This window comes from Cricetulus griseus, chromosome 4, assembly GCF_003668045.3.
Source record: "Cricetulus griseus strain 17A/GY chromosome 4, alternate assembly CriGri-PICRH-1.0, whole genome shotgun sequence".
Lineage (NCBI taxonomy): Eukaryota > Metazoa > Chordata > Mammalia > Rodentia > Cricetidae > Cricetulus > Cricetulus griseus.
In genome coordinates, this window is record NC_048597.1 from 209,311,752 (window position 1) to 209,336,405 (window position 24,654).

At 44.4% G+C, this 24,654-nt stretch overlaps 1 protein-coding gene across 3 annotated transcripts in view; it reads right to left on the bottom strand.

The window, feature by feature from the left end:
* Pccb (propionyl-CoA carboxylase subunit beta) overlaps nt 1-24,654 on the bottom strand; it is a 55,900-nt gene that overhangs the window by 13,823 nt on the left and 17,423 nt on the right. For all 3 annotated transcript variants that reach the window (XM_027414301.2, XM_027414300.2, XM_027414302.1), the window contains exons 6-7: nt 23,840-23,950; nt 2,433-2,541 (exon numbers count right to left, since the gene is read on the bottom strand). In XM_027414301.2, coding sequence (XP_027270102.1) covers nt 2,433-2,541; nt 23,840-23,950 — 220 coding nt within the window. The remainder of the gene's footprint in view (nt 1-2,432; nt 2,542-23,839; nt 23,951-24,654) is intronic.

The following is a 24,654-nucleotide window of genomic DNA, read 5'->3' on the forward strand; positions in this document are numbered from 1 at the left end:
TTGCCCATGGGTGGAACATCAATGACCCAATGTCTGATGGCCTGTTCTTTTTCCCAAAGAACTTAGCACCTTGAATGCACTGCATGGTGTTGTGTTTGTGTTTTGTATTACCCATCTCCCTAACTAGTAACTGCCATGTTGTGTTGTCTCCACAGACATGTTCCTAGCACCTAACAAAATGCTTCACACACAGGTACTCGATGACTATCTGCTGAAAGGAGTATTCTCAACATGACTGAACTCTACTATTTAAAAAACATTTATAAACTGGCACAACATTCTGGAAGGCAGTCTGGCAGAGCCTCAGAAAGATCAACAGCTATTCCACATATACCTGGGCACGTGCCAGCAAGAAATAAAAATGTCATACAAATGTTTATAACAGGATATTATGCTATAAACACAAACATATATGTTATAAAACCACAAACATATATATGCTATAAAGCCCAAATGTCTATCAGTGAATAAACAAGATACGTTCGGTCTGGGCCTGGACTCAGTGGTACAGCAGCTTTCTATCATGTTGGATGCTCCGGGTATAATTCCATCATGGGAGTGGGGGATGAGGGGGTCTGGGGCAGTGAATGGTAGCCCACATCTGTAATCCTAGCTCTCAAGAGGCTGAGGCAGGAAGATTAAGAATTTGAGACCAGCCTGGGCAACTTAGTGAGATCCTATCTCTAAAAAAGAAAAACAATTTAGTTAATAGTTATACATCTATATGCTGTGGAGGTTCTTCTTGTCCCACCTGCCTGGTCCTGTTGCCACCTCAGCCCCAAATAAACACACTGAGATGTTATATTAATTATAAAACTATTGGCCGATGACTAGGGCTTCTTATTGGCTAGCTCTGTGTTAATTATTAACCCATTTCTATTAATCTGTGTATTTCCACATGAAGGGTCTGAACTTGTTACTCCTTTGGTGGCCTACATGGTGACTGTTCTGGCAGGCCCTCTGCCTACCTTTCCCAGAATTCTCACCCTTGTCCCGCCTATCTTTCTGCCTCATTGGCCAGACAGTGTTTATTCATCAACCAATAACAGAAACACATATACAGAAGGACACTCCCATCACCTATACATTATGTGGAATCGAGACCTTAAAAAACATATAACCATGGGCTCAGCGGGAAAAGGTACTTGTGGCCAAGCCAGACAATATAAGTTTGATCCCTGGGACTCACATAATAGAAAGAGAAGCAATTCCAACCAGTTCTCCAACGTGAACATTGTACATGAACATTGTAGCGTGTCCCTCACTACATTCACACAAAATGCAATGTATACACACACACACAGGAACGCACATGCATGAACACCCACCTGGACATACATGCACACATGTATGCATAATCTGACAAGAGAAAGAGAATCAAAAGAGGGAGACAAGAGAGGGAAATGGGGTAAATACAAAGTACCTGATAATGACTGTTGTATGACTCAACTTATATCAACTGTCCAAAGTCAGCAAATACATAGAAACAAAGTACGCTTGTAACTGCGTGTACTTCCAGCAGCTAGAATATTTGGGGTGCAGTGGGGTGTGATGGGAAAAAAACTTTTGCTTCAATGCCAAAAGGTAAGTCACAAGATACCATCTCAGACCATTCCTCTGCAAGTTCACAGCTACTTACGACCACTCACATGGGCTCCAAGATCACTTTACAGACAATGAGGGCCTATGGTGAAGAGCTGGCCTAGCCAGTGTGCAGCACAAGGGTGTGGGTGGGGGACATTAGTAACCTACTACTTAAGTCTGAGGCTGCCGTCTGCCTATCACTTCTGTGGCCGGAAGTCGCAGTCCTCCTGGGTAAGTGCTGTTGGTGAAGTGACATTTTTTAACAACCTTTCACCACCCTGTGATAGGGGATGTCCTTCTGTATATATGTTTCTCTTATTGGTTGATGAATAAAACACTGATTGGCCAGGAGAGATAGGAAGATAGGTGGGACTAGGAGATGAGGAGAATGCTGGGGAGAGAGGAAAGAGAAGCTTCAAAAGAGACTCCATGTAGAGACTGAGGAGACAGGATGCACCAGGCATTCTCTGGTAAGATAAGGCAATGTAGAAACACACAGATTAGTAGATATGGGTTAATAATTAAGAGAGAGATAGCTAGTAAGAAGCCCTAGCCATTGACCAATAATTTTATAATAAAAAAAAAGACACAGCACACCTCACTTCCTAATCATCTCAGCAGAGAAGAGAGCGATTTCCTGTTTCTCCCTGCTTATATCCTGTTTCTGCCCAGCTACATCACTTCCTGTCTGTCTGTATAGACCTCCAGACCTCTATGGTTAGCTAGTAGCAAACTCCATTCTCTGACCCCCAGATAGGCTTTATTTGTGCAAGAAAGATATCACCACAACCCTGCATGGCAATGGCTTCACCTTTTAAGAGCAGGAAAGTCATGTTCACACCTCTTACCTGACACAGTGGTGTGGGTCTTGGCACCACCCAGCTGCTCCTGAGTGACATCTTCATTGGTAACAGACTTCACAACCTCAGGGCCAGTGATAAACAGGTAGGATGTGTCCTGAAATCAGATTTCCACATTGTCAGACTCAAGTCACCAGAGCTACTTGGGAGTTCACTCAACCAAGAGCAGGGGAGGTGACAGAGACCTACTGGCAGGAAGAGGCTGGGATTCAAGATATCCACAGGCTGAAGACTTGCTTTCCGAGCCACACTGCAGTGGTTTAAATGAGAATGGCCCCCATAGGCTCACAGATTTGGTAAACAGGGAGTGGTACCATTTGAAAGGATTAGAAGGTGTGGCCTTATTGGAAGACGTGTCACTGGGGGTGGGCTTTAGAGGCTTTGAGGCTTTAGAAAGCTCATGCCAAGCCCAGAGTTTCTCTCTTCCTGCAGATCAGAATGTGGAACTCACAGCTACTTCTCCAGCACCATGTCTGCCTGTGAGCCACCATGCTTCCCACCATGACGACAATGGGCTAAACCTCTGAAACTGTAATCAAACTACTATTAAATGCTTTTATGGTGTCCCTTCACAGCAATAGAATACTATTCTCAGAAGAACTCTCTGCTATCTGCTTCAGTCTCAGTAAGATAACCTGCAGTGTGGTTAACCTGAAGCATGGCTAGCCTGCAGTGTAGCTAACCTCCAATGTGGTTAACCTGCAGTGTGGTTAACCTCAGTGTGGCTAACCTGCAATGTGATTAACCTGCAGTGTGGCTAACCTGCAGTGTGGCTAACCTGCAGTGTGGCTAACCTACAGTGTGGCTAACCTGCAGTGTGGTTAACCTGCAGTGTGGCTAACCTCAGTGTGGTTAATCTCCAGTGTGGCTAACCTGCAGTGTGATTAACCTCAGTGTGGCTAACCTGCAATGTGATTAACCTGCAGTGTGGCTAACCTGCAGTGTGGCTAACCTGCAGTGTGGTTAACCTGCAGTGTGGTTAACCTGCAGTGTGGCTAACCTACAGTGTGGCTAACCTGCAGTATGGTTAATCTCCAGTGTATCTAACCTGCAGTGTGGTTAACCTGCAGTGTGGCTAACCTCAGTGTGGCTAACCCGCAGTGTGGTTAATCTCCAGTGTGGCTAACCTGCAGTGTGGCTAACCTCACTGTGGTTAACCTGCAGTGTGGCTAACCTGCAATGTGGTTAACCTGCAGTGTGGTTAACCTGCAGTGTGGCTAACCTACAGTGTGGCTAACCTGCAGTGTGGTTAATCTCCAGTGTGTCTAACCTGCAGTGTGGTTAACCTGCAGTGTGGCTAACCTGCAGTGTGGTTAATCTCCAGTGTGGCTAACCTGCAGTGTGGCTAACCTCACTGTGGTTAACCTGCAGTGTGGCTAACCTGCAATGTGGTTAACCTGCAGTGTGGTTAACCTGCAGTGTGGCTAACCTGCAGTGTGGCTAACCTGCAGTGCGGTTAATCTCCAGTGTGGTTAACCTGCAGTGTGGCTAACCTGCAGTGTGGTTAACCTGCAGTGCAGTTAACCTCAGTGTGGCTAACCTGCAGTGTGGTTAACCTGCAGTGTGGTTAACCTGCAGTGTGGCTAACCTGTACCGTGGTTAACCTGCAGTGTGGTTAACCTGCAGTGTGGCTAACCTGCAATATGGTTAACCTCAGTGTGGCTAACCTCAGTGTGGCTAACCTGCAGTGTGGTTAACCTGCAGTGTGGCTAACCTGCAATATGGTTAACCTCAGCGTGGTTAACCTCAGTGTGGCTAACCTGCAGTGTGGTTAACCTGCAGTGTGGCTAACCTCAGTCTGGTTAACCTGCAGTGTGGTTAACCTGCAGTAACCTGCAATGTGGTTAACCTCAGCGTGGTTAACCTGCAGTGTGGTTAACCTGCAGTTGTGGTTAACCTGCAGTGTGGTTAACTCACTAGGTTAACTTAAACCTAGGATCACAGGTGGCCCTGACTCAGAATTCATGTACCGTGTGCTTATTATAACCCTTTCCAGGATTCTGTCATTAAAACTTTAAAAACTTCTATCATCTCCCACTTCCATGGAGAAACTGAGGCACTAAGCTGGTAAACAGTGAACTACTTTAAGTGAGGCTGTTTTTTAGGAATCCATTAGTCAGCATACTGATGTTAATGAGAAGAAGGTAGAGAAAGGGAGAGGGCAGGGAGACAGACAGACAGATAACTGACTGAGCCTGGGATGCTGACCTGGGGTTACCGGTGTCCACCACACCTGACTTTAATCTATAGATTCTACTTTATGTAAAACATTAGAAAGAATGTGGGGAGGAGACAATGGAAAATAAATCTATATCCCAGCCCTGATTTCCAAACCTCCAAACAGCCACTGTCAGTCTCTCATCTGTCCTTCCAGAGACATTCGACTTGTGCAAATAAATATTTTTCTCTTACTTCCTAATACAAACATTTCCCTTTTGACACAACTCTTTGTAACAGTGTCCTGTGCATATTATTTCCAAATTTGCTTTATTTTTAAAAACAATATATATTATAGTTTGGATGGCATTCTATGAGTATTGTAGATTTTCTATAATTAATTGTCACCATTTAGTATAATTTAAGTGACCGGTTAAATTTCTAGTCTCCTGTTAAATAATTGTACATGAAATTGCCTATAGAAATCATGTGTTTGTATTCTTTGTCTTTTTCTAATGGATGGTGTGTATGTGGCTGTGTATCTGTGCCTGTGTGTGTATCTCTAAGTGTGTATATATTGTGCATGTTTGTATATCTGCATGTATGTCTATGTGTATGTATGTGTGTATATGTATATGTGTGTGTCTGTGCATGTCTGTCTATGTGACTTTTTTTAATTTTTATTTATTTAATATGTATACAACATTCTGCTTCCATGTATATCTGCACACCAGAAGAGGGCACCAGGTCTCATTACAGATGAGCCACCATGTGGTTGCTGGGAATTGAACTCAGAACCTCTGGATGAGAAGCCGGTGCTCTTAACCTCTGAGCTATCGCTCCAGCCCCCGTCTGTGACTTTGATTTTGTGCCCTTGTTTAGAATAATACCAGTAACATCTTTCCCATTGCACACATACACAAGATTAACTAAATGTTCATTCATAAAATATTATTTCATGATAAAAATTAAAAAAAAAGAACTGAAACAGACAAAATGTAAATAAGGACTGGATATGACAGTTAACCATGATCAAGACTATGCGAGGCCCCTAAGAGATGAGTGCATGTGAGGAGCGTCCAGACAGGAGACGAGAGCTGCCTTGAACATGGCAGCACCACCCACGAGGCTGGCGAGATGGCTCTGTGGCTAAGAGTGGACACTGCTCTTACATAGGACTTAAGCTCAGCTCCAAGCATCTATGCTGAGCGACTCGCAACTTGCTGAAACTCCAGCTCCAAGGGATCAGATGCCCTCTTCCAGCCTCTGCAGACATCAACACTCATCCGGCCCTGGCCCCCAGACACATACACAGAGAATCAAAAGCTAAATCTTTCAAACAAATAAAATTTTACACCAGGAAATCAATGACTTTTAGAGAAAAATCTCCTTTTGCTTTAGGCATGTGGAGGGGAAAAGAAACAATGGCATTTCTTCTTTTAAAAGACAGAGGAGCTGGGTAGTGGTGGCGCACGCCTTTAATCCCAGTACTCAGGAGACAGAGGCAGGCAGATCTCTGTGAGTTCAAGGCCAGCCTGGTCTACAGAATGAGTTCCAGGACAGCAAGACAGCCAGAACTGTTTCACAGAGAAACCCGGTCTTGAAAATAAAAATAAAAATGCAGAAGGAAAACCCCAAACTTCAGGCACCTCAAGCCTTCCATGTGGGATGATAGATATCCCAACCCTAGGACTCTAGCCATCCTGCCCTACCAGAGAGATGAGAGGGGAGGGGATTGAGACACGTGTCACAATCCAGAGCCACAGATTCACTAAAAGACCAAGACCTTCCCAACACTTGGAGAAGCAAGCAGATGTCTATGGGTTCAAGGCCAGCCAGGACTACATAGAGAGACCTTGTCTAAAAGAAAAATGAAATCCTCGAGTAAATGGATAAAAACAGAAAAAAAATCTATTAAGTGAGCTAATTCAGACACATGAACACAAATGCTGTACACTCTCTTGTCTTCTGTTCCTAGTTCCAAATCTTCATGTGTCTACATCCTGGAGTAATCACAGAAACCAGGGAAGTGAAAAGGGACCGTGGGGAACAGGTAAACAGGAAAACAAGAGGATACAGGCAATACACCGAGAAATGGGAAAAATGGAGAGGGGGCTCTTTCTGGGAGGGGCCGGGGATGAGGGAGGAGAGACAAACAACACCAAGGATGTTTGACAAAGCTTCAAAGAATCAGTTTTATACAAACCTAACGTTATATACACCACCTATGTGGTGGTTTGAATGAGAATGGCCCCCACAGGCTCACATGTTTGAATACTTGTTCCCTGGCTGGCAGAATTGTTTGGGAAGGATTAGGAGGTGTGGGACCTGTTGCAGCAAATCTTTCTCTGTCCACCAGCCAGTTTCCAAATAATGACATGGAGACTTAATATTAATTATGAAAGGTTGGCCTTAGCTTAGGCTTGTTCCCAACTAACTCTTATAACTAAAATTAACCCATTTCTATTAATCTATGTTCTGTCATGTGCCGCCCATCCTGATTCCGCCATGTCTTGAGTCTCTCTCACACACCTAGATTCCTCCTCGTGCCTAGATTTCTCCTATGTTCTCTCTCTGCCCAGAAGTCGGCCCATACCTCCTGCCTAGCTATTAACCGTTGAGCTTTTCATTACACCAATCACAGCAATACACCTTCACACAGTGTACAAATATCCCACAACAGAGGTGTGTCACTGGGGGTGGGCTTTGAGGTTTCAAGACAAATACCATTCCTAGTGTCTCTCATCTGCCTCCTACTTGCAGATCAAACTGTCAGCTCTCAGCTATCCCTGCTGCCACGCCTGTGCTCTGCCATCATGGACTGTCCCTCTGCAACTGTGAGCCCCAAATTACATGCTTTATAAGTTGCTTTGGCCATGGGGTTTTATGACAGCAATAGAAAACTAAATAAAACAGAAGATGATACATAATAAATAAATAAAATCTTAAAAAAAAAGAATCAGCTTGAGGCTAAATTTAAAAGCACCAGACTAGTCCTTGGCAGAGAAGATTTCATGACAGCCTAATACTGACTCTGCCCCGTGGTTATTAGTAATCACTCTTATGTGGGGCTACAATTTAAAAAAGAGAGAGAGAGAGAGAGAGAGAAGAGCAAGTGAAGCAAAAAGAAATCCAAATGTAGAGTTTCAAGTTACAAAGAGCACCAGGTAAGTGAGGGGGGTGCTCTCAGGCAAAGACCCCACCCAGCTATGCTTCCAACTTGTTAAGTGTCCAGAACCCAAGAACAAATAAAACAAGCAGAGGAATGGAAATTCCACAAACCCCCAAAACACCAAAAATCAACCAATTCAAACAAACACTTTGGTACACTTCCTGGCAGACTGATATTTCAATAAAAGCCACCCACACCAAAAAGCAAGACAGCAATGAGGAAGGAGGGCCCCAAAGAAAGTCAGAGAAGCTGGGAAGAGCGGCAGAGGTAGCAAGCACTTCCTGTGAATTCAGAGAAAAGGCACAAACAGGAACTAAGAATCTTCCCAAGTCTACACTACAGCTCAGGGTGCTGAGCTGTCCGTGCCACCAGCACAGGGCTCCCCAGTTACAGAGGAGAATGGGAAACCCCGCTGCAGGTGAGACCCTTAAGAATCCTGTGCTCTTTCTCTTCAGAAACCAAACACACGAGAAGAGACAAAGCAAAACGTCTGAAGTGCTGACAAGATTTAAAAACAAAACCAAAACCACTAAGTGAGAATTCCATACCTGCAGTCATCTTCTTTCCCATTTCCTTTTTTATTGGTTCTTTGAGAATTTAATGCATTGTATTTTGATCCCATTCACTCCCTCTCCCAACTTTTCCCAGATCCACACCCCTTCCCTACCCACCGCCCAAACTTGTCTTTTTTATAGGGGGTTGAGGGAGGGCAGTTTGTGCTGTGCATATACTCTTGGATGTGTGTTCATCGCCAGAGCAGAGGTTCCCAACCTAAGGCTCACGACCCTTTGGGGGTCAAATGACCCTTTCACAGGAGTTACCCAAGACCATACAGATACTGGCATTATGATCACAAGTAGCAATATTGCAGTTATGAAGTAGCAATGAAAATAATTTCATGGTTGGGGGTCCTCACAACATGAAGAACTGTATTAAAGGGTGGCAGCATTGGGAAGGTTGAGAACCACTGTTCTAGAGCTTGGTCAATCTACCAGAAGCTACACCTTAAAGGGAACTGTCTCTCCGTCTCCCAGCAGGGGCCAACTGTCAAATTTCTCCACGAAGGGTGGGACTTCATGACCATCTTCCCTTGCTCCATAAGGTGTAACTCATCCCTGGAACCATTACCAGGGCCAAGAACCAATGGCCAGACAGGTCATAGGCCCTAAGGGAAAACTGCCGCTATTATTCTGCTGCATGGACACGCTACTAAACCAGTTCCTAAACTTATCACTATACCCGTGTATCTCAGCCCTTCTTCTGCTGTAGATGGTGATTAATCCTGCAGTCATATTTCACGGCTGGGTGTGGCCATCAGTGCATACATGCACAATAAGGCAAACGTGTCTGTAGAGCCAACTTTGCGGGAGAATCGCCCATTTACCATCTTACGCCTATGCACACTTGGGCATGCACATGATTAAAATCAAATGCATTATGGGAAGATACATGCCCAGGAGAAAATGTAACTTTATCTGCTAATTAAAACAGAAAATCAGTGGATGGAGAAAGGCTCAGTGGTTAAGAGCACAGTTCTAGGGTATCTGATGCCCTCTTCTGGCTTCTCCATGTAGGACATGCATGTGTTACACAGACACCTGCAGGCAAAATATCCACACACATAAAATCAAAATAAACAAATCTTTTTAAAAGTTTTTATATAAAGGACCACCCAGACTACAACACTTAGCAAACAAACTACTCCTTCTCTTGGACCCCATAAAAGCCTAAACAATTATTAGGACCCTTCAATACCTTCACTCACACAATCTACTGTCCATCTTAACAACATATTTCTGACCTGGATTATCGTTTTACTTTGAATAATGTCACCTTACTACTTTTGCTAATCTATGTGAGCTCTTATTTTACTCTCCTTTTTTGTCATATATGTCTTGCAATGATAGCAAAATATATTGTATGTAATATCTCAATTGTTCTAATAATGATAAATTTTATTTTATTCTTAAATAAGAACCCTGAAACACCAGCTAAGACCCCCAATCACCAGTAACACAGTGATACACACTTATAACCCCAGCTCCAGTGAGGCCAAGTCTAGTGAGCTCACGTTTGCAATCAGCCTGGACTACATAGCAAGAAGCTGTCTTTATGGGACTGGAGAGATGGCTCAGCAGTTAAGATCACTGGCTGCTCTCCCAGAGGACCTGGGTTTGGATCCCAGTGGCCATGTAGGAGCAGCTCACAACCATCTGTAACTCCAGTTCTATGGGATCTTCTGGTATCTGAGAGCAAGGCAAAGGCATACATGCAGGCAAAATGAAACAAAAAATATACCCATAAAAATAAATAAAAAGCTATCTTAAAAATGTTTTAAGAAGAATTTTAAAAGACAAAAACAAGATTCAACTATCTATATTTATCTATAACCTATCTATATCTGTATCTGTGTGTGTGCTCGTGTATGTTGTTTGCAAAATTCCCACTTTGAAAGTGTGGAGAAAGATTATGTTGCTAACAATTACCAAAAGAATCAGAGAGTGTATCTACTGATTTTAATCAAAATATACTTCAGTCACAGGAAACCACGAGGGATCAAGAAGAAACTGTAGTGATGAAGAAGTGACTCTCCTGGAGGACAGACAGACTCTGTGTTCCCAGCATCAGAGCAAAGCATGGTGTGAGGGGAACACAGAACCTCGGCGCAGAGGCCAGTTCCAGCTGCAGGGAACCAGTGCAGAGCATCCCAGGCATCCATCCATCCTTCACACTCCTCTTCCTCCCCTCCTGCCTTCCTTCCCTGCCTTCTCTCTGCTCTGTTCTATCCCCTCACTGTGACTCGCTGAAGCCCTGAGCCAAAATAAACCCTTCCTCCACTGGGATGTGCGTTAGCTGTTCTGTCATGGGCACTTCCTTCCTCTCACTTTGTGCTCACATGCATGAGTTTTCCTCCATGTCTTTCACTTAAATATGAACTCCATGTGGGTGGAAACCCTGCCAGCTTCATTTTTCACTGTATCTGCAGTGCTGGGCCATAAAAAAAAGAAAAAAAAAAAAAAGAGTACTTTGGCAAAACCCAGTGCACCGGTACTAGTTTCAGGGTAACCCTTAAACAATTTTTATCAGCAGGACAAGTTCACAGTAGATGATCACACTGAGTGTGCAGAAGACAGCCTTAATTGACCTAAGCATGTGTCCCAGACTTCCTGGGGGAAGGAAGTGAACTTGATAGCAACACCCTTGGAAGCCATGCTCTGGAACCCTCCAAAGGTCCCCAGAAACCTCCCTCATTTCTCACTGACGTGCTGCACACCAACAAGCAACACCCCCTGCAGTCACCCTATAAAAAACAGTTTACCTGGTTGTCCCCATTTCCAACAGCAACAGACAAACAACAAGGAATTAAAAATGGCCCAAGTTTGCAGCTCAGGCGATTAGATGCTCAGTGCAGCCACTTTCCCCAGTGTCACCCACTGACACAAAATTTGAGGGGTGCAAACTGGGAACACAGACTAAGGTCTCCCCAATGACAGTGATACGGGAGAACTGCCATAAGCCTTGGGTGCTAGCTGACAACACTGATACATTCCAAGGGGTCTTATCTGTTTGTCAGGATGTTCAGGTCCTCCATGGGAAATGGGGGGGGGGTGCACGATAAGGAGTAGCTATTTAATGAGCTACAGATCACCCAAGACAAACTATAGTTAGTCTTTCAACCTCTCCACATGACTGACATTTCAGGGAGGCAGGCCTACTCTGGCTGGAGCCTTTCCCTTCCCCCTGCATGGGACGCCTGAGGAAATTCCCATTTCTTTGGGGCCCACTGTTTCAACAGTCTGATAGATTGAGAGGCACAAGTGTCTCTTTAAACTACCCTCCTTTCTGCCAAGCCGGTTACACCACCACAACATAGGGACACCCTGAGTCGAGACAGCCTTCACTAGTGTAGGGGCTCCATTGTGCAGGTTCCTTCAGCCTTAAACCAAACCAGGCCACACGGAGCCCAGCCAGAATGCAGGTGATGGGTGTGAGAGGGGTCGGCATCGGGTGGAGGAGGGTTTCGGTACCAGACGTATGCAAGAGGGTGCAGCAAAGAAAATGATGGTCATGGTGAAGGTTATCTTAGGAAAATGAGAAAATATATAGTGGCATCTATATATTTTCTCAGGAGTCCAGAGCAGAGAGAAAAGAAAGCAGACTAGACTCCACCAAGGCTGTCTGCAAGGAAAGGGAGAATGGGGAGGGAGAGAGAATAGTGAGAATAGCAGGGGGGAGGCATAAAGAGAGCAGGGATCTGAGGGGGGGGGGAGGTAAGGCTTTGAAATGTATAACAAGTACTTGTGAATAGGAACTACGGTGCCTGGAGGCCAGCATGGGTGTTGATAGGCACCCACAAGTATATGTCAATGGAGCCCTGTGTCCTTCTGTCAGAGGTAGGGGGAAATGACTCCTTTTGGTAAATGGGAACCAGTTTCACAAGTTCCTGAGGAATGCTAGCTTTGTTTATCTATCAACCAGAAACCCTCCTATAGTCTAGTTTGGGATCATCTCTAGATGTGTGGGCAGCCTGAGACCTTGAGACCTAACAATGGGCCAGGCAGAATCTAGTCATCCAGGAAGAGGGCGCTGACTGCTGATAGGGTAAGTACCTGGAGACAAACTCTGATTCCCCGGAGGAACCCTCTGCAGCCCAAAGGTCAGGGACAAGCTATCCACAACTAGTTGCTAAGTTGTAAACTGCTCAGGGCTGCCCCAGTGGTGACTAGGGTAACGTGTAACAACCTCCACCACAGCTGCACAGAGTGGGACCCCTTAACCACCCAATACAGAAGCTGTGAAAACTTCCCCAATTTCGATGCTCATGTGCGTGTGGCGGGGCTCCCACACTGGCACTGGCTCCTCAGCAGTCACTCATGATCGCCAAAGTTGCCCCAGTGACTGCTTGGACTCGGGCCCACATTTGCTGAAGGCCCCAGTCCCCTCCACGGTAGCTATACTGCGGTGTTCTCAGGTAAGTGCTTCGCACTACATGGGCTAAGAAAGTGGCAGAAGCCGGGCATTGGTGGTGCACGCCTTTAATCCCAGCACTTGGGAGGCAGAGGCAGGCGGATATCTGTGAGTTCGAGGCCAGCCTCGTCTCCAGGGCGAGTGCCAGGATAGGTTCCAAAGCTACACAGAGAAACCCTGTCTCGAAAAACCAAAAAAAAAAAAAAAAAAGTGGCAGAACGCAGTCACAGGAGTGTCACGGCTCTGAGAAAGCCTGTAGAGCAAGCTGCCATCATCCGGAAAGACAACACAGCCAGGGAAGGGAAAGTTACTGTGGAGGATGCAGAGCTGAGAGCTGAGGGAGGAGCTACGCGAGGATTCCCAAGAATGTGGGGCGATAAGCGGGATGAGAGTTTTCCTTCAGAGAGGCCAAGGGCGGCAGGCCTTCACACATACATGCTTTGCAGTCTGCTGAGAAGCAGGCAGGCCAAGAGGCAGACTTCAACCTTAAAGCACAGACAGAAGGGAAAGAAAAACCCCAAGTTCAGACGGCCCGGCCCGGCAAGCTCACGGAAGCACACTTGTAGCTCCTACAGCTTTGCATTCCAGCAAACGACTGGATGAACCAGACAGAACCGGTTGGGGCAGAGCAGAGCAAACAGTAGAGTCTGGCCCAGCCCTCATGGCTGCCCAGAAGGAGCAACTGCTTCAAAGACCACACTAAATTAGCCCCTAGGCACCAAATCAAGTCGAGATCTGAAGTCATCCCTACAATAGGCAATGTAGTAAAAACAAAAAGGCCTGGCAGTTACGGCAGCCTGAGGGCAAGGCTGGAGACTACAGGTTCCTGTCAGAATATATCCATCATGGAAAATGATTCTGAATCTTTACACCACCACTATTTCTAAAAAAAATTCCCACAGAGGAACACGGGACAGGATCTTCCTTCTGGGCTGAAACGCACACTCCAGTAGATGGCTAGCCTGGCCTCCATCGCAAACGCCAAAACCCTAGACGTCTATTTTATAAATTTCAAAATATTTGGAAACCTCTGTCAAGAATCTGGTGCCATCCGTTTCTCTGACTGCAACTGAAATTCTAAGATAACAAAATTACCTATAGGGCCTAGCAGAAATAAAGATAACCTAAGTAGGTACTGAAAGGTTCAGGCATTATGCTGGCCTGCCCCTGTTACCTGGTGGAATCCACTCTTTCTCTCTCTCTGCCTGTCTCTCTCTCTCTCTCTCTCTGTGTGTCCCCCGTCTCTCTGTTCCCCGCTCTGTCTCTCTATGGCGACCGGCCATGGCGGTCAGCCATTACCCTGTTCCTCTTCTTAGTCTCCCCATTCTACCGGCCCTTATAATAAACTTATAGTCAATATGTCTGTCTCAGCAATTTCTCTTTTCTTCTTTTTAAATAAAAGAATAACAGGTACCCGAGCTCTCGATCTAGGCGTGGACCCCCAAACAAGTGGGAATTTCCCCAGGAATCGCACCTGGAGAAGGGAAGGGCACCAGCTTGGGGGAGTTGGGGGGGGGATGCTGGGTGGGACGGGAGAGGTGGGTCTCCCTGAAAGAGAGTTCACAGAGTTCTAACAAGCTGCTAGGAGTGTGGTGGGCAGGACCACAGTGTGGTTGGGCAGGACCACACGGTGACCAGAACTGCTTAGAGGGCACAACCAGAGAAGGTCCCTTTAATCTCCCTTCAGGACCTTGAAGACTGACCTGGGGGTTCCCTTGCTCTCTTTGTCCCTCTTCCCAATGTGGCCACAGTGAATCAATTTTTTCTGCTTTCCCCTAATTTGGCTCTTTTAATTCACTTACTGAGGATGGGCGGCTGGCAGGACCCGGCTTGGGTAATAGCTTGTGGTCCCGACTTTGATAACAATCAGATGGAGCAGTTGTGTATCACACTTAGGTAATCCTCCTTAAAGCGCACATTTTACAGAAGTGCCGGCCACGGTTAATGTGCACCGGGCCTTTTATGCTCATTTACCAGACTTCAGAGACACGTTTTCAGCTCCTGGAGATGTTTATTTAAGGAAGTTGTACATTTGTGTCGTGGCAGCCTGAAGCTGAACCACTGTCAGAAGACTATGACCCTCATCTACAATCCCGTATGGGAACCCACAGCCAGATGTATGTTCCCAGACTCTGTTAGCAATGAAATCAAATTCAAAATAATTTAATAAAACTTTTAGATTCATAAGTAACTTGCATCTTGTGAAATATGTGTTTTCTTTTAAAAAGATTTTTTTAAATTACATTTACGTATTCTATGTCTAGTCCCAAGGGATATGACACCTTCTTTTAGCATCTACCTGCACCTACATAGTATAGACACACACACACACACACACACACACACACACACACACACACACACACTTATACTATGTGAGAGGCAAAACACTCTTTCATAATGAAATAAAAATGAGTCTTAAAAAGATCTAAATAAATAGTAATTAAGGCAGTGACACATTGCCCCCAAAATGAGGACCAATGGAGCAGCTCATTGAGTCTAGAAAGAAGCTCACAGACTCCACTGGTCCTGACAAGGGAACAAACACTCAGTGTGGAATGCTTGCCTAGCTTAAGGCTAGAGACTGTTTGAGTACTTGCCTGGGCTAGACCCTGGGTTCAATCCCAAACATGACAAATCAACAAAACAAACAAAAATTCAAGTATAAACCTGGAAGTGGCTGTGCATGTTGTTAATCTCAGCACTCTGGAAGCAGAGGCAGGTAAATCTTTGTGAGTTCAAGGCCAGTACAGTCTATTGAGTGAGTTCCAGTACAGCCAAAGATACAAAGAGAAACCCTGTCTCAAAAAAACCGAAAAATTAAAATTAAAAATAAAAAGAGTAATAAAAGCCACATAAAGATGGAAAATACACAGAGTCTGGATACTATATGTGTTGCCTTTAAATTGATGAGGAAGGAACAACAGCTGCCAAAGACATTTGATTATAAATGTTGCTGGATTAATCTAAAATATATATTTTGAAAATGCCTTTACTTCAAAATTTAAGTCAAAAGATATGTTACTTTGGAGAATAGATTTTGCTTTTGTTTCCACAGGAAATGAGAGGCTGTGGATTCATTCTGCATTAAGAAAAATAAGGTTTGATTGAGGAAGGCCCCCTGAAAACTCTCCAATGAGAAAGTATGGCCCAGATGCGAGATCTACTATTTCAAAGCACCTCTGCTGCAGTTTCTTCTGAGTTCTGCATCTAGAGCAGCTTCGAGGATGCTGGCTGAGGTGATCCAGCCTCACAGAATATTCCAGTCAGGACTTGACCATAACCCTAAATCCTCCCCACAAGATTACCAGCGCCCCCAACCAGCAGGAAGTAACCTAGAAAACCTCACCCGCTTCTCAAAAAATGGATTATAAATGTTTGTCTTTGTTTAACACTTTTGTTACAAGTCGTTATGGATAATGGTCAGAAAAAAACTAAACAAAAGAGACTAGATTCAGGGTTCTTGTTTTGAAAACAAAAAAGGGAGAAATGATGTGGGATAATGTTCTTGTTCACTGTAAAGATTTGTCACTTACATCAGCTTAATAAAATGCTGATTGGCCAGTAGCCAGGCAGGAGGTATAGACAGGTCTACCAGACTAGGAGAATTCTGGGAAGAGGAACACAGAGGGTGAGTCGCCAGTAAGATGCCATGTAGCTACCGGGAAGATAGGACACCTGGGTACTCTTCAGTAAGTCAAGATCATGTGGAGATACATAGATTGATAGAAATGGGTTGATGTCAAATCTTGGCAGTGACGTAGGACAACTGGATTCTTCCACCAGTGGTGGGTGGGGATGCATGGTAATATGGCCACTTTGGAAAACAAATTGGCAGCTTCTTGTAAAACTAAATCCATATTTAACACCTGATTCTGCAATGTGCTCTTTGGCATCTACCCAAGCCATCTGATAACTTCTGTCCATACAAACCCCAGATGTTTGTATTAGTAATGCAGAAACTTGAAGAAACCAAGATGTTCTTCAGTAGGTAAGCAGATAAAATAATCCCTGAAACACATAGATAATGAAATAGTATTTGGTGCTAAGACACTAACTACCTACCAGGCCAGCAAAGTAAGGACCCTTAAGTGTGTAAGACTAAGTCAAGGAAGCTGGCCTGGAAAGACCCCATAGAGACTAGCAATAAGATTATCCCAACTACACCATATCCCAGAAAAGACAAAACATATAGGTAGGGGATAGAGATGGCTCCGTGGTTACAAGCACTGGCTGCTCTTCCAGAGGACCCAGGTTAGATTCCCAACACCCACATGGCGGCTCACAACTCTCTGCAATTCCAGTCCCAGGGAATCTGACTCCCTGTTCTGGCCTCCATTGGGCACCAGGCACTCAGGTGGTGCATACAAATTCATACAGGCAAAACACCCACACACATAAAATCATTTTTAATTAAAAAACAAAACAGGCAGTAAAAAAGACCAGTGGTTTCCAGAGGCCAGGGAAGGGGCTGGGGATTATTATTTACTGTTTGTGTAAGAGAAAAGGAGGGAAGGAAAAGACACACATGTGTGTGGGGCTCAGAGGTGCTCTCCTTCTACCAGAGGCTCCAAACTCAGATTTGAAAGGCAAGCGCTTTTACCCACTGAGCCATCTTATCTTGTGATCTACCCAATACTGAACTTCTAGTCCTCTTGCCTCCACTTCCCAAGTGCCAGATTAAAGGCAAGTACACCAAGCCCAGGTTATGCAGAGCTGGGGGTGGAACCCAGGGTTATGTATCCAGCTGCTAAGGATGAATTGGTTTGCACAAGAAACATCAGTGGATGCTAAATCAAGGAGAAAATGTGTCATGGAGAGTAGATTTGCACAGTCCCAAAGCATCTCTTTGAAGGCAAAGAAGAGGAGAAAACTCAGGAGGCACCAGATGGGAATCCATAGATTTGGTGGGTGAAGTGTAGGGCATTCAACTTTCTCCAAGAACCATGAAATTTGGTGATCTTGGTAGTATGTGTACATTTGTGCATGTGTGCATTGCATGTGTGTGTGTATATACATGTATACATGTAAGTGTACATGAAGAAGCCAGAAAAGGACATCAGGTGTCCAGCTCTATCAGTCTTCATCTTAATTGGTGAGATGGGATTGTTTCTCCATTGGGGCTGCCTGCCATCAATCCCTAGCAATCCTGTCTCCTTTGACCCAGCATTTATAAGGGAGCTGGAGATCCAAACTCAGGTCCTTATTCTTGTACAGCAAGTACTGTTACCCACTAAACCATCTCCTCAGACCTTTGTTACTGTTCTTTAAAGTAAATTCTTCACAAATCTGTGTGCCACCCTTGCCCAGGAATCATGCCAATTGCTCCATCACTGCCAAAGCCAGCACTTAAATCTCTAAACTCATCATACTGCAGGGTATGTCTATACCTTTCATTGTGTGATTTTTAAAAAATTTTGTAAGTTTTATTTATTTATTATGAATACAACATTCTGCCTGCATATATGCCTGCACGACAGAAGAGGGCACCATATCTCATTACAGATGGTTGTGAGCCACCATGTGGTTGCTGGGAATTGAACTCAGGACCTCTGGAAGAACAGCCAGTGCTCTTAACCTCTGAGACATCTCTCCAGCCCGTGTATTTTTTTTTTTTTATTGTTGTTGTTGTTGCTCAAGCAGAATCTCGTGGATCCCAGGCTAGCCTCAAACTCACTGGGTAGCCAAGGATGTCCCTGAACTTCAATCCTCCTGCATCTCTGATGGGGGAGGTCCTTATCTGTATATGTTTGTCTTAATGGTTGATAAATAAAGTACTGTTGGCCAACAGGGAAGCAACTTAGGTGAGACTAGGAGTCGAGGAGGATTCTGGGGAATGTAGTAAAGAGAAATCTTGTGATCCAGGCAGGAAGTGACATAGCAGGCAGACTCAGAATATAAGCAGGGACAAGCAGGAAATCACTCTCTTCCCCTTCCTCCTCATCTCTTCTCTAGGAGCCACATGTGAGCCTGACAAGAGAGGACCAGTGTCCTTGATCACATAAGTCTTTATAAAATATATAGATTAATAATTATGGTTGATACTTAAAACAGAGATAGCAGATAAGAAATCCTAGTCATTGGCCAGCAGCATTGTAATTAATATAAGACTCTGTGTGTTATTTTGGGCGCCCACATGGCGGCAGGGCTCGGGCAGCTTGGTGGAAAGATTTATCCTACACCTCTACCTCCTGTAAAGTTGTGTACATGTGCTACTGAGCCCCATTTATGCAGAGCTAGGAGTTCAACCTAGGGCTCTTCATGCGCTGAACAAGCAGTCTGCCAACTGGGCTGCACCAACCCCATTAATATGCTTTCAATCATTCACTGGCACAGGAATAGATTTTCTGAACAGACACTGTTAGCACAGGCATAAGATCAACAACTAATAATAAAAGGATGCCACCGTTTGGGCAAAGTGGCAGCCTACAGAATGGTAAAGATATTTACCAACTGCACATCCAATAGAGGGCTAATATCCAAAATACATAAGGAACTCAAGAAACTGGTATAAAGAAAACAACCCAATTAAGAAACAGAGTACAGATTTAAACAGAGAATTCTCAAAAGAGGAAACTCAGCTGGTGGACAAACACTTAAAGAAATGTTCAGCACAGCTAAATCATGAGGGAAATGCAAAGCAAAACCACTTTGAGATTTCATCTTACACCTGTCAGTAACATAAATGGCAGCTTATGCTGGCAAAGAGGTGAAGTAAGGTGAACAGTCGTCCATTGCTGGTGGGACTGCAAACCTGTACAGCCCCTATGGAAATCAGCGTGGCAGTCCCTCAGGAAGATGGGAATCTACTTAAAGATCCAGCTAGGGTAGTGGTGGCACACACCTTTAATCCAAGCACCTCCAGACCTCTAAGGTAAGCTAGTGGCAAGCTCCATCCTCTGATCTTCAGACAGGCTTTATTTGTACAAGCAAGATATCACCACAGCAGAGGCAGGTGGATCTTTGAGTTTGAGGCCAGCCTGGTCTATAGAGCAAGTTCCAGGATAGTCAGAGCTGTTACACAGAAAAACCTTATATCAAAAACAAAACAAACAAACAAGACAAAAGATCCATCTATAATTCTTGGGCATAACACAGACACTTGCTCAACCATTTCCAGTGTCCTATTCATAGAAGCCAGAAATTGGAAACAACTTGGATATCTGTCATTAGACGAATGGACTAAAAAAAAAATGTGATACATTTTTACAATGGAATATTACTCAGCCATTAAAAATGAAAATGAAATTCACAGATAAATGATGGAACCAGAAAAAAAATCATACCAAGTGAGTTAACTGTCTTAGTTAGGGTTTCTATTGCTGTGAAGAAGCACCATGACCACAGCAACTCTTATAATGGAAAACATTTAATTGGAGGGGCTTACAGTTTCAGAGGTTTAATTCATTAATATCACGGCAGGACATGGCAACATGCATGCAAACATGGTGCTGGAGAAGGCATTGAAAGTTCTACATCTTGATCTGCAGGCAACAGGAAGTGAACTGTCTTACTTCCTGAGAATGTAGCTTGAGCACAGGAGAGCTCAAAACCCACCCCCACAGTGACACACTTCCTCTAACAAGGCTATACCTACTCCAACAAAGCCACAACTTCTAATAGTGCCACTCCCTTTGGGGCTCATTTTCTTTCAAACCAGTAACCCATAGCCAGAAAGACAATTATGGAATGTGGATATTAGCGATTGTCAATGATAACCAAGCTACATCTGTAGCTCCACAGAGGCTAGGTATAAAGTAAGGGACTAGAGGGGAAGGAGAGTTATGGATTCAGGGGGCAAGATGAGGAGGGTCAAGTAGGGAGGGGAGAAAAGAAGGGGATGAGGGAGGGAATATAAAAAGGAACAGCTAAAATTAAGCAATACAGGTAGAAAGCTAAAATTTTTAAGGGTCATTTGAGGGGTAGCATGGAAACCTAATACAGTAGAAGCTTCCTAAAATATACACATACATGAAGATGACGTAAGTGAAGTTGCCAAATAACAAGGGAGACAGGGTTGTGGGATCTCTTGTCACCAGATGAAGCTTCCAGTACCAGGAATGTGTTGTGTCTGATTGAATTGTTGGCCAAAGAGGTCCCATTTGAACCCCAAACAACTCAGGCTGTTGCCAAAACTGTAGGCTGCTCTCCACAAACTGACAGTAACATCCATACAACTCATTGAACATGAAGAAGTTGAGCTGGTGCCTAACAAGATCTTTCACCCCTACGGGCTAGTGTTCTTAGTACTGGAAGGTACTCTGCATGCTACCAAGAGATATAGATAAACACCAACCCAGTTACAAACCCTTTGATCTACAATTGTGTCCTACCTGCAAAATATGCTAGTGCAACCCAATCGATGGTGGCCCCAAGCTTATGGTAGTAACCAAGCAGTATCTGCTTTCACTTAAGGCACACTTCACAAGATGGAATGCTGAGGCATAATCTTTTTGAGGACTGTGAAGATGAGCAAACGCACCTTCTGACTGGTTTAATAAAGAGCTGAACAGCCAAAAGCTAGGGAGGAGAGGATAGGTGGGACTTCCCAGGAGAGAGGGGACCTTGGGGGAAGAATCTGATGCAAGGGATTTGATACTTGGATATACGGTATGGAGGAGAGCGTGGCAGAATGTAGATTCACATAAGTAGGTTAATTTAAGTCCTAAGAGCTAGTTGGCAATGAGCCTAAGCTAAGGTCCAACTTTCATAATTATTGAGAAGTCTCTGTCATTATTTGGGAGCTGGCAGTCCAAAGAAAGACCAGCTACCACAGAGCCCATGCTTGATGCTGCTTGTGTGACCAAAAATCTGAGACTCGATAGTCCAGCGACCTAGGGGAAAACCAAATGCTGTTCTACTCAACTTTACTAATTAGCTTAGTCTAGTAACGAAAGGAACATGACTTTAAAATGACTCCTAGCGACATTCCCCTATAATTAGTACCTTGCTTAGCCATCATTCAAAAAGCCCCCTCCTACAGCAGATGGGAACAAATACAGAGACTATTGGGCAGACAGTATGCAGGGAGTGAGACCTCGGAACACTAAAGCCTTCAGTGGATGTCTCCATAAAAGCCTTCCCTGCAGAAGAGGAGGCAGAAAGAGTATAAGAGCCAGAGGAGATGGAGGACACCAGGAAAAAAGGCCTCCTTGTAGGGAGAGATCTAACTACACACCCGTGGCGCTGTGTAAGTGTAATCTCTCTGAATAAACCCTATTAAACCCTATTTAACCTGTACTGAGCCTTGTGAATATTGATCCCCCACACACACACACCTCCTAAGCACAGCAGGACTGAGACACACATGAACTCACAGAGACTGAGGCAGCATGCATAGGGCCTGCAGGAGTCTACACCAGATGGGGGCCTAGAGCTGAGACAGTTATCTCCAACTGATAACCACTTGCGGATGAAAATTTAGTTTTCTCTAAGGAGTCTGAATGGGGAAAAAAACGGGTTCCTTGTCTCGTAGTGTTGTGTGGGGGCTTTGGCCCCTAGATTCTATCTCTCTTCTTTTTAATATTTATTTACTTATTTTCACCCTGCAGGTCCTTCACATGTATATTATGGCTTCTAGTATTGGGTTGTTATGGGATTTCTAGGTGAGTGAACAAGAGTGTCTCTGTGTCTGTATCTGTTTCTTGTGCCTTTTCTTGGTCTCTCTTCCGAATGTTTGTTTGTTTTGCCCTATTTAAATTTGCTTTAGTTTTATTATTATCTCTTAGATGCCTGTTTGTTTTCTGACAAGATCCAGATGTGGAGGGGATGAGGGACGAGCTGGGAGGGAAACCAAAAGCAGAATATGTTATAGTTTTGAAAAATCTATTTTCAATAAAAGGAAAAAAAAAAAAAGATGCTTTCAGTTGTCACTAGGAATAGAATAGTTGGGCAAGAGCAGCACTTTTGGAACTTTTGGATTCCAACTGCCAAACTGCCCTTGAGAACAAAGGGTCCAAGTGACCTTCCTTCTGGAACTGTCCCCTCACACTAAGTGGCTGCCATTACGTCTCCCCTCAGCTTTTCTCTGGCATGGTATGTATTGCTCACTTTTCGAACATTTAAAAAAAAAAATCAGCCTTTCTATCTCAACTATTAGATTTAGTATAGTTGCCCACATATAATTTCAAGAGGATTTCATCTAAAAATAATTTATCACAGTCAGGTGGTAGTGGCACACACCATTAATCCCAGTAGAGGCAGACAGGCGGGTCTCTAAGTTGAGGCCAGCCTGGTCTACTGATCCAGGTGCAGGATAGCCAGGACTCCCCAGAGAAATCCTGACTCCAAAATTTTAAAAAAAAAAAAAAAAAAAAAAAAAAAAAAAAAATTTTTTTTTTTTTTTTTAAATCTGGAGATGGTGGTGCACACCTTTAATCCCAGCACTCAGGACTCAGAGGCAGTCGAATCTCTGTGAGTTCAAGGCCAGTTTGGTCTACATGGTTCCAGACCAGTTAAGGCTGCACAGTAAGACCCTGTTTCAAAAAACAACCTCAAAAAGTGAAATAAAATAAAAACTATGCTGGGCGGTGGTGGCGCAAGCATCATCCCAGCATATTCCAGGACAGTCAGGGCTACAAGTGCAACCTTGTCTTGAAAAACCAAAATAAATTAATTAAATAATAATAAAAATAATTTAAAATCCCCTTCCATTAAAGCCAGGTGATACATTGACATACACCTCTCAAACTGAAATGGAGTCAAATGTCTCCATTACCATTACCAAAAGGGAAGTAAAGCAGCAAAAACGGTGAAGAAGGAAACATGGGGACACAGGGAGCTACCTGGCAATAAAACAGACGACAGCAGACCCTCCCAAGGGAGCCCTGGTCAGTACACAGCCATCAGTCTGGGTGAAGGAGGGGATCTTCTGATTACGTGAGACCATTTGCAATTCAGATCACAGGTAAACCACTGAGCCCAGAAGCGCCTTCCTCAAACACTCCAGGCCCCATGCCAAACCTTCCTCCGCTCAAGGTTTTTATCTCTGTCCCACCGAACACCAATGAGAGCACAGATAAAGACCTAGATCTGGGTCAGGCATCAGTTTATTGCAGATGGACTCTCAGGGCACCAGAAACAGGCACAGTTTTCTTACCTTGACCATGAATGTGAAGTCTGTTAGGGCAGGAGAGTAGACAGCCCCACCAGCACATGGGCCCATGATCATTGAAATCTGAGGGATGACTCCGGATGCTGTGACATTCCTCTGCCAACACACAAAGGCAAAGCACCTGGTTACAGAAGTACTCATGAAGTTCCCTGCAGGAAGATAAAGCCAACAATAAAATCAAGTTTTGCTTCGCTTCCACAGAAATCTCTATGCAGGAAGCAAAAGATCTAATCAGGAAAATGCTCCCAAGATTATGTGTGCAGCTTGTTCCCATAACTCAGTGGTTAATATGTCACTTTCTGAAATGAAGTATGTTCCCTTGTCTTGACAGTGGTTCCTCAAAGTGTCCACCAGGATGGTCGCTATAGGCCCCACCACTTTCCCTCAAGTCCAGCACCCAGTGCGCACAGAGCTGTCAGGGAGAGGCAGCCAGCAAGCACCCTGTGAGTAGCCCTGACCTCTATGTTGACCTCCCAGAAGTCATACCGGGTGGTGGAAACAAGGCCACAGAGGGATACTCAGTATCTGTGCATGCTCAGCTAAGGCTTGGTGGTGGTGAAGGGAAACACTGCACAAGGACTTTACCACGACACAGGCATTATGAAGAGTAAAAGCCTTAAGCCCTAAACCATAGGCTATGGCTCATCATAACACAAAAGCCATCTCTACTCAGCAAAAAATAACAGGTAAGTGGGTGGACTTCCAGCTACGGCAGAACCTAGTTTGGACAATCCCTTTTAAAAAGACTATAAAACTAGGAGAAATTGTCAAAAACAAGTATTCAAGTCTCGGGAAATGAA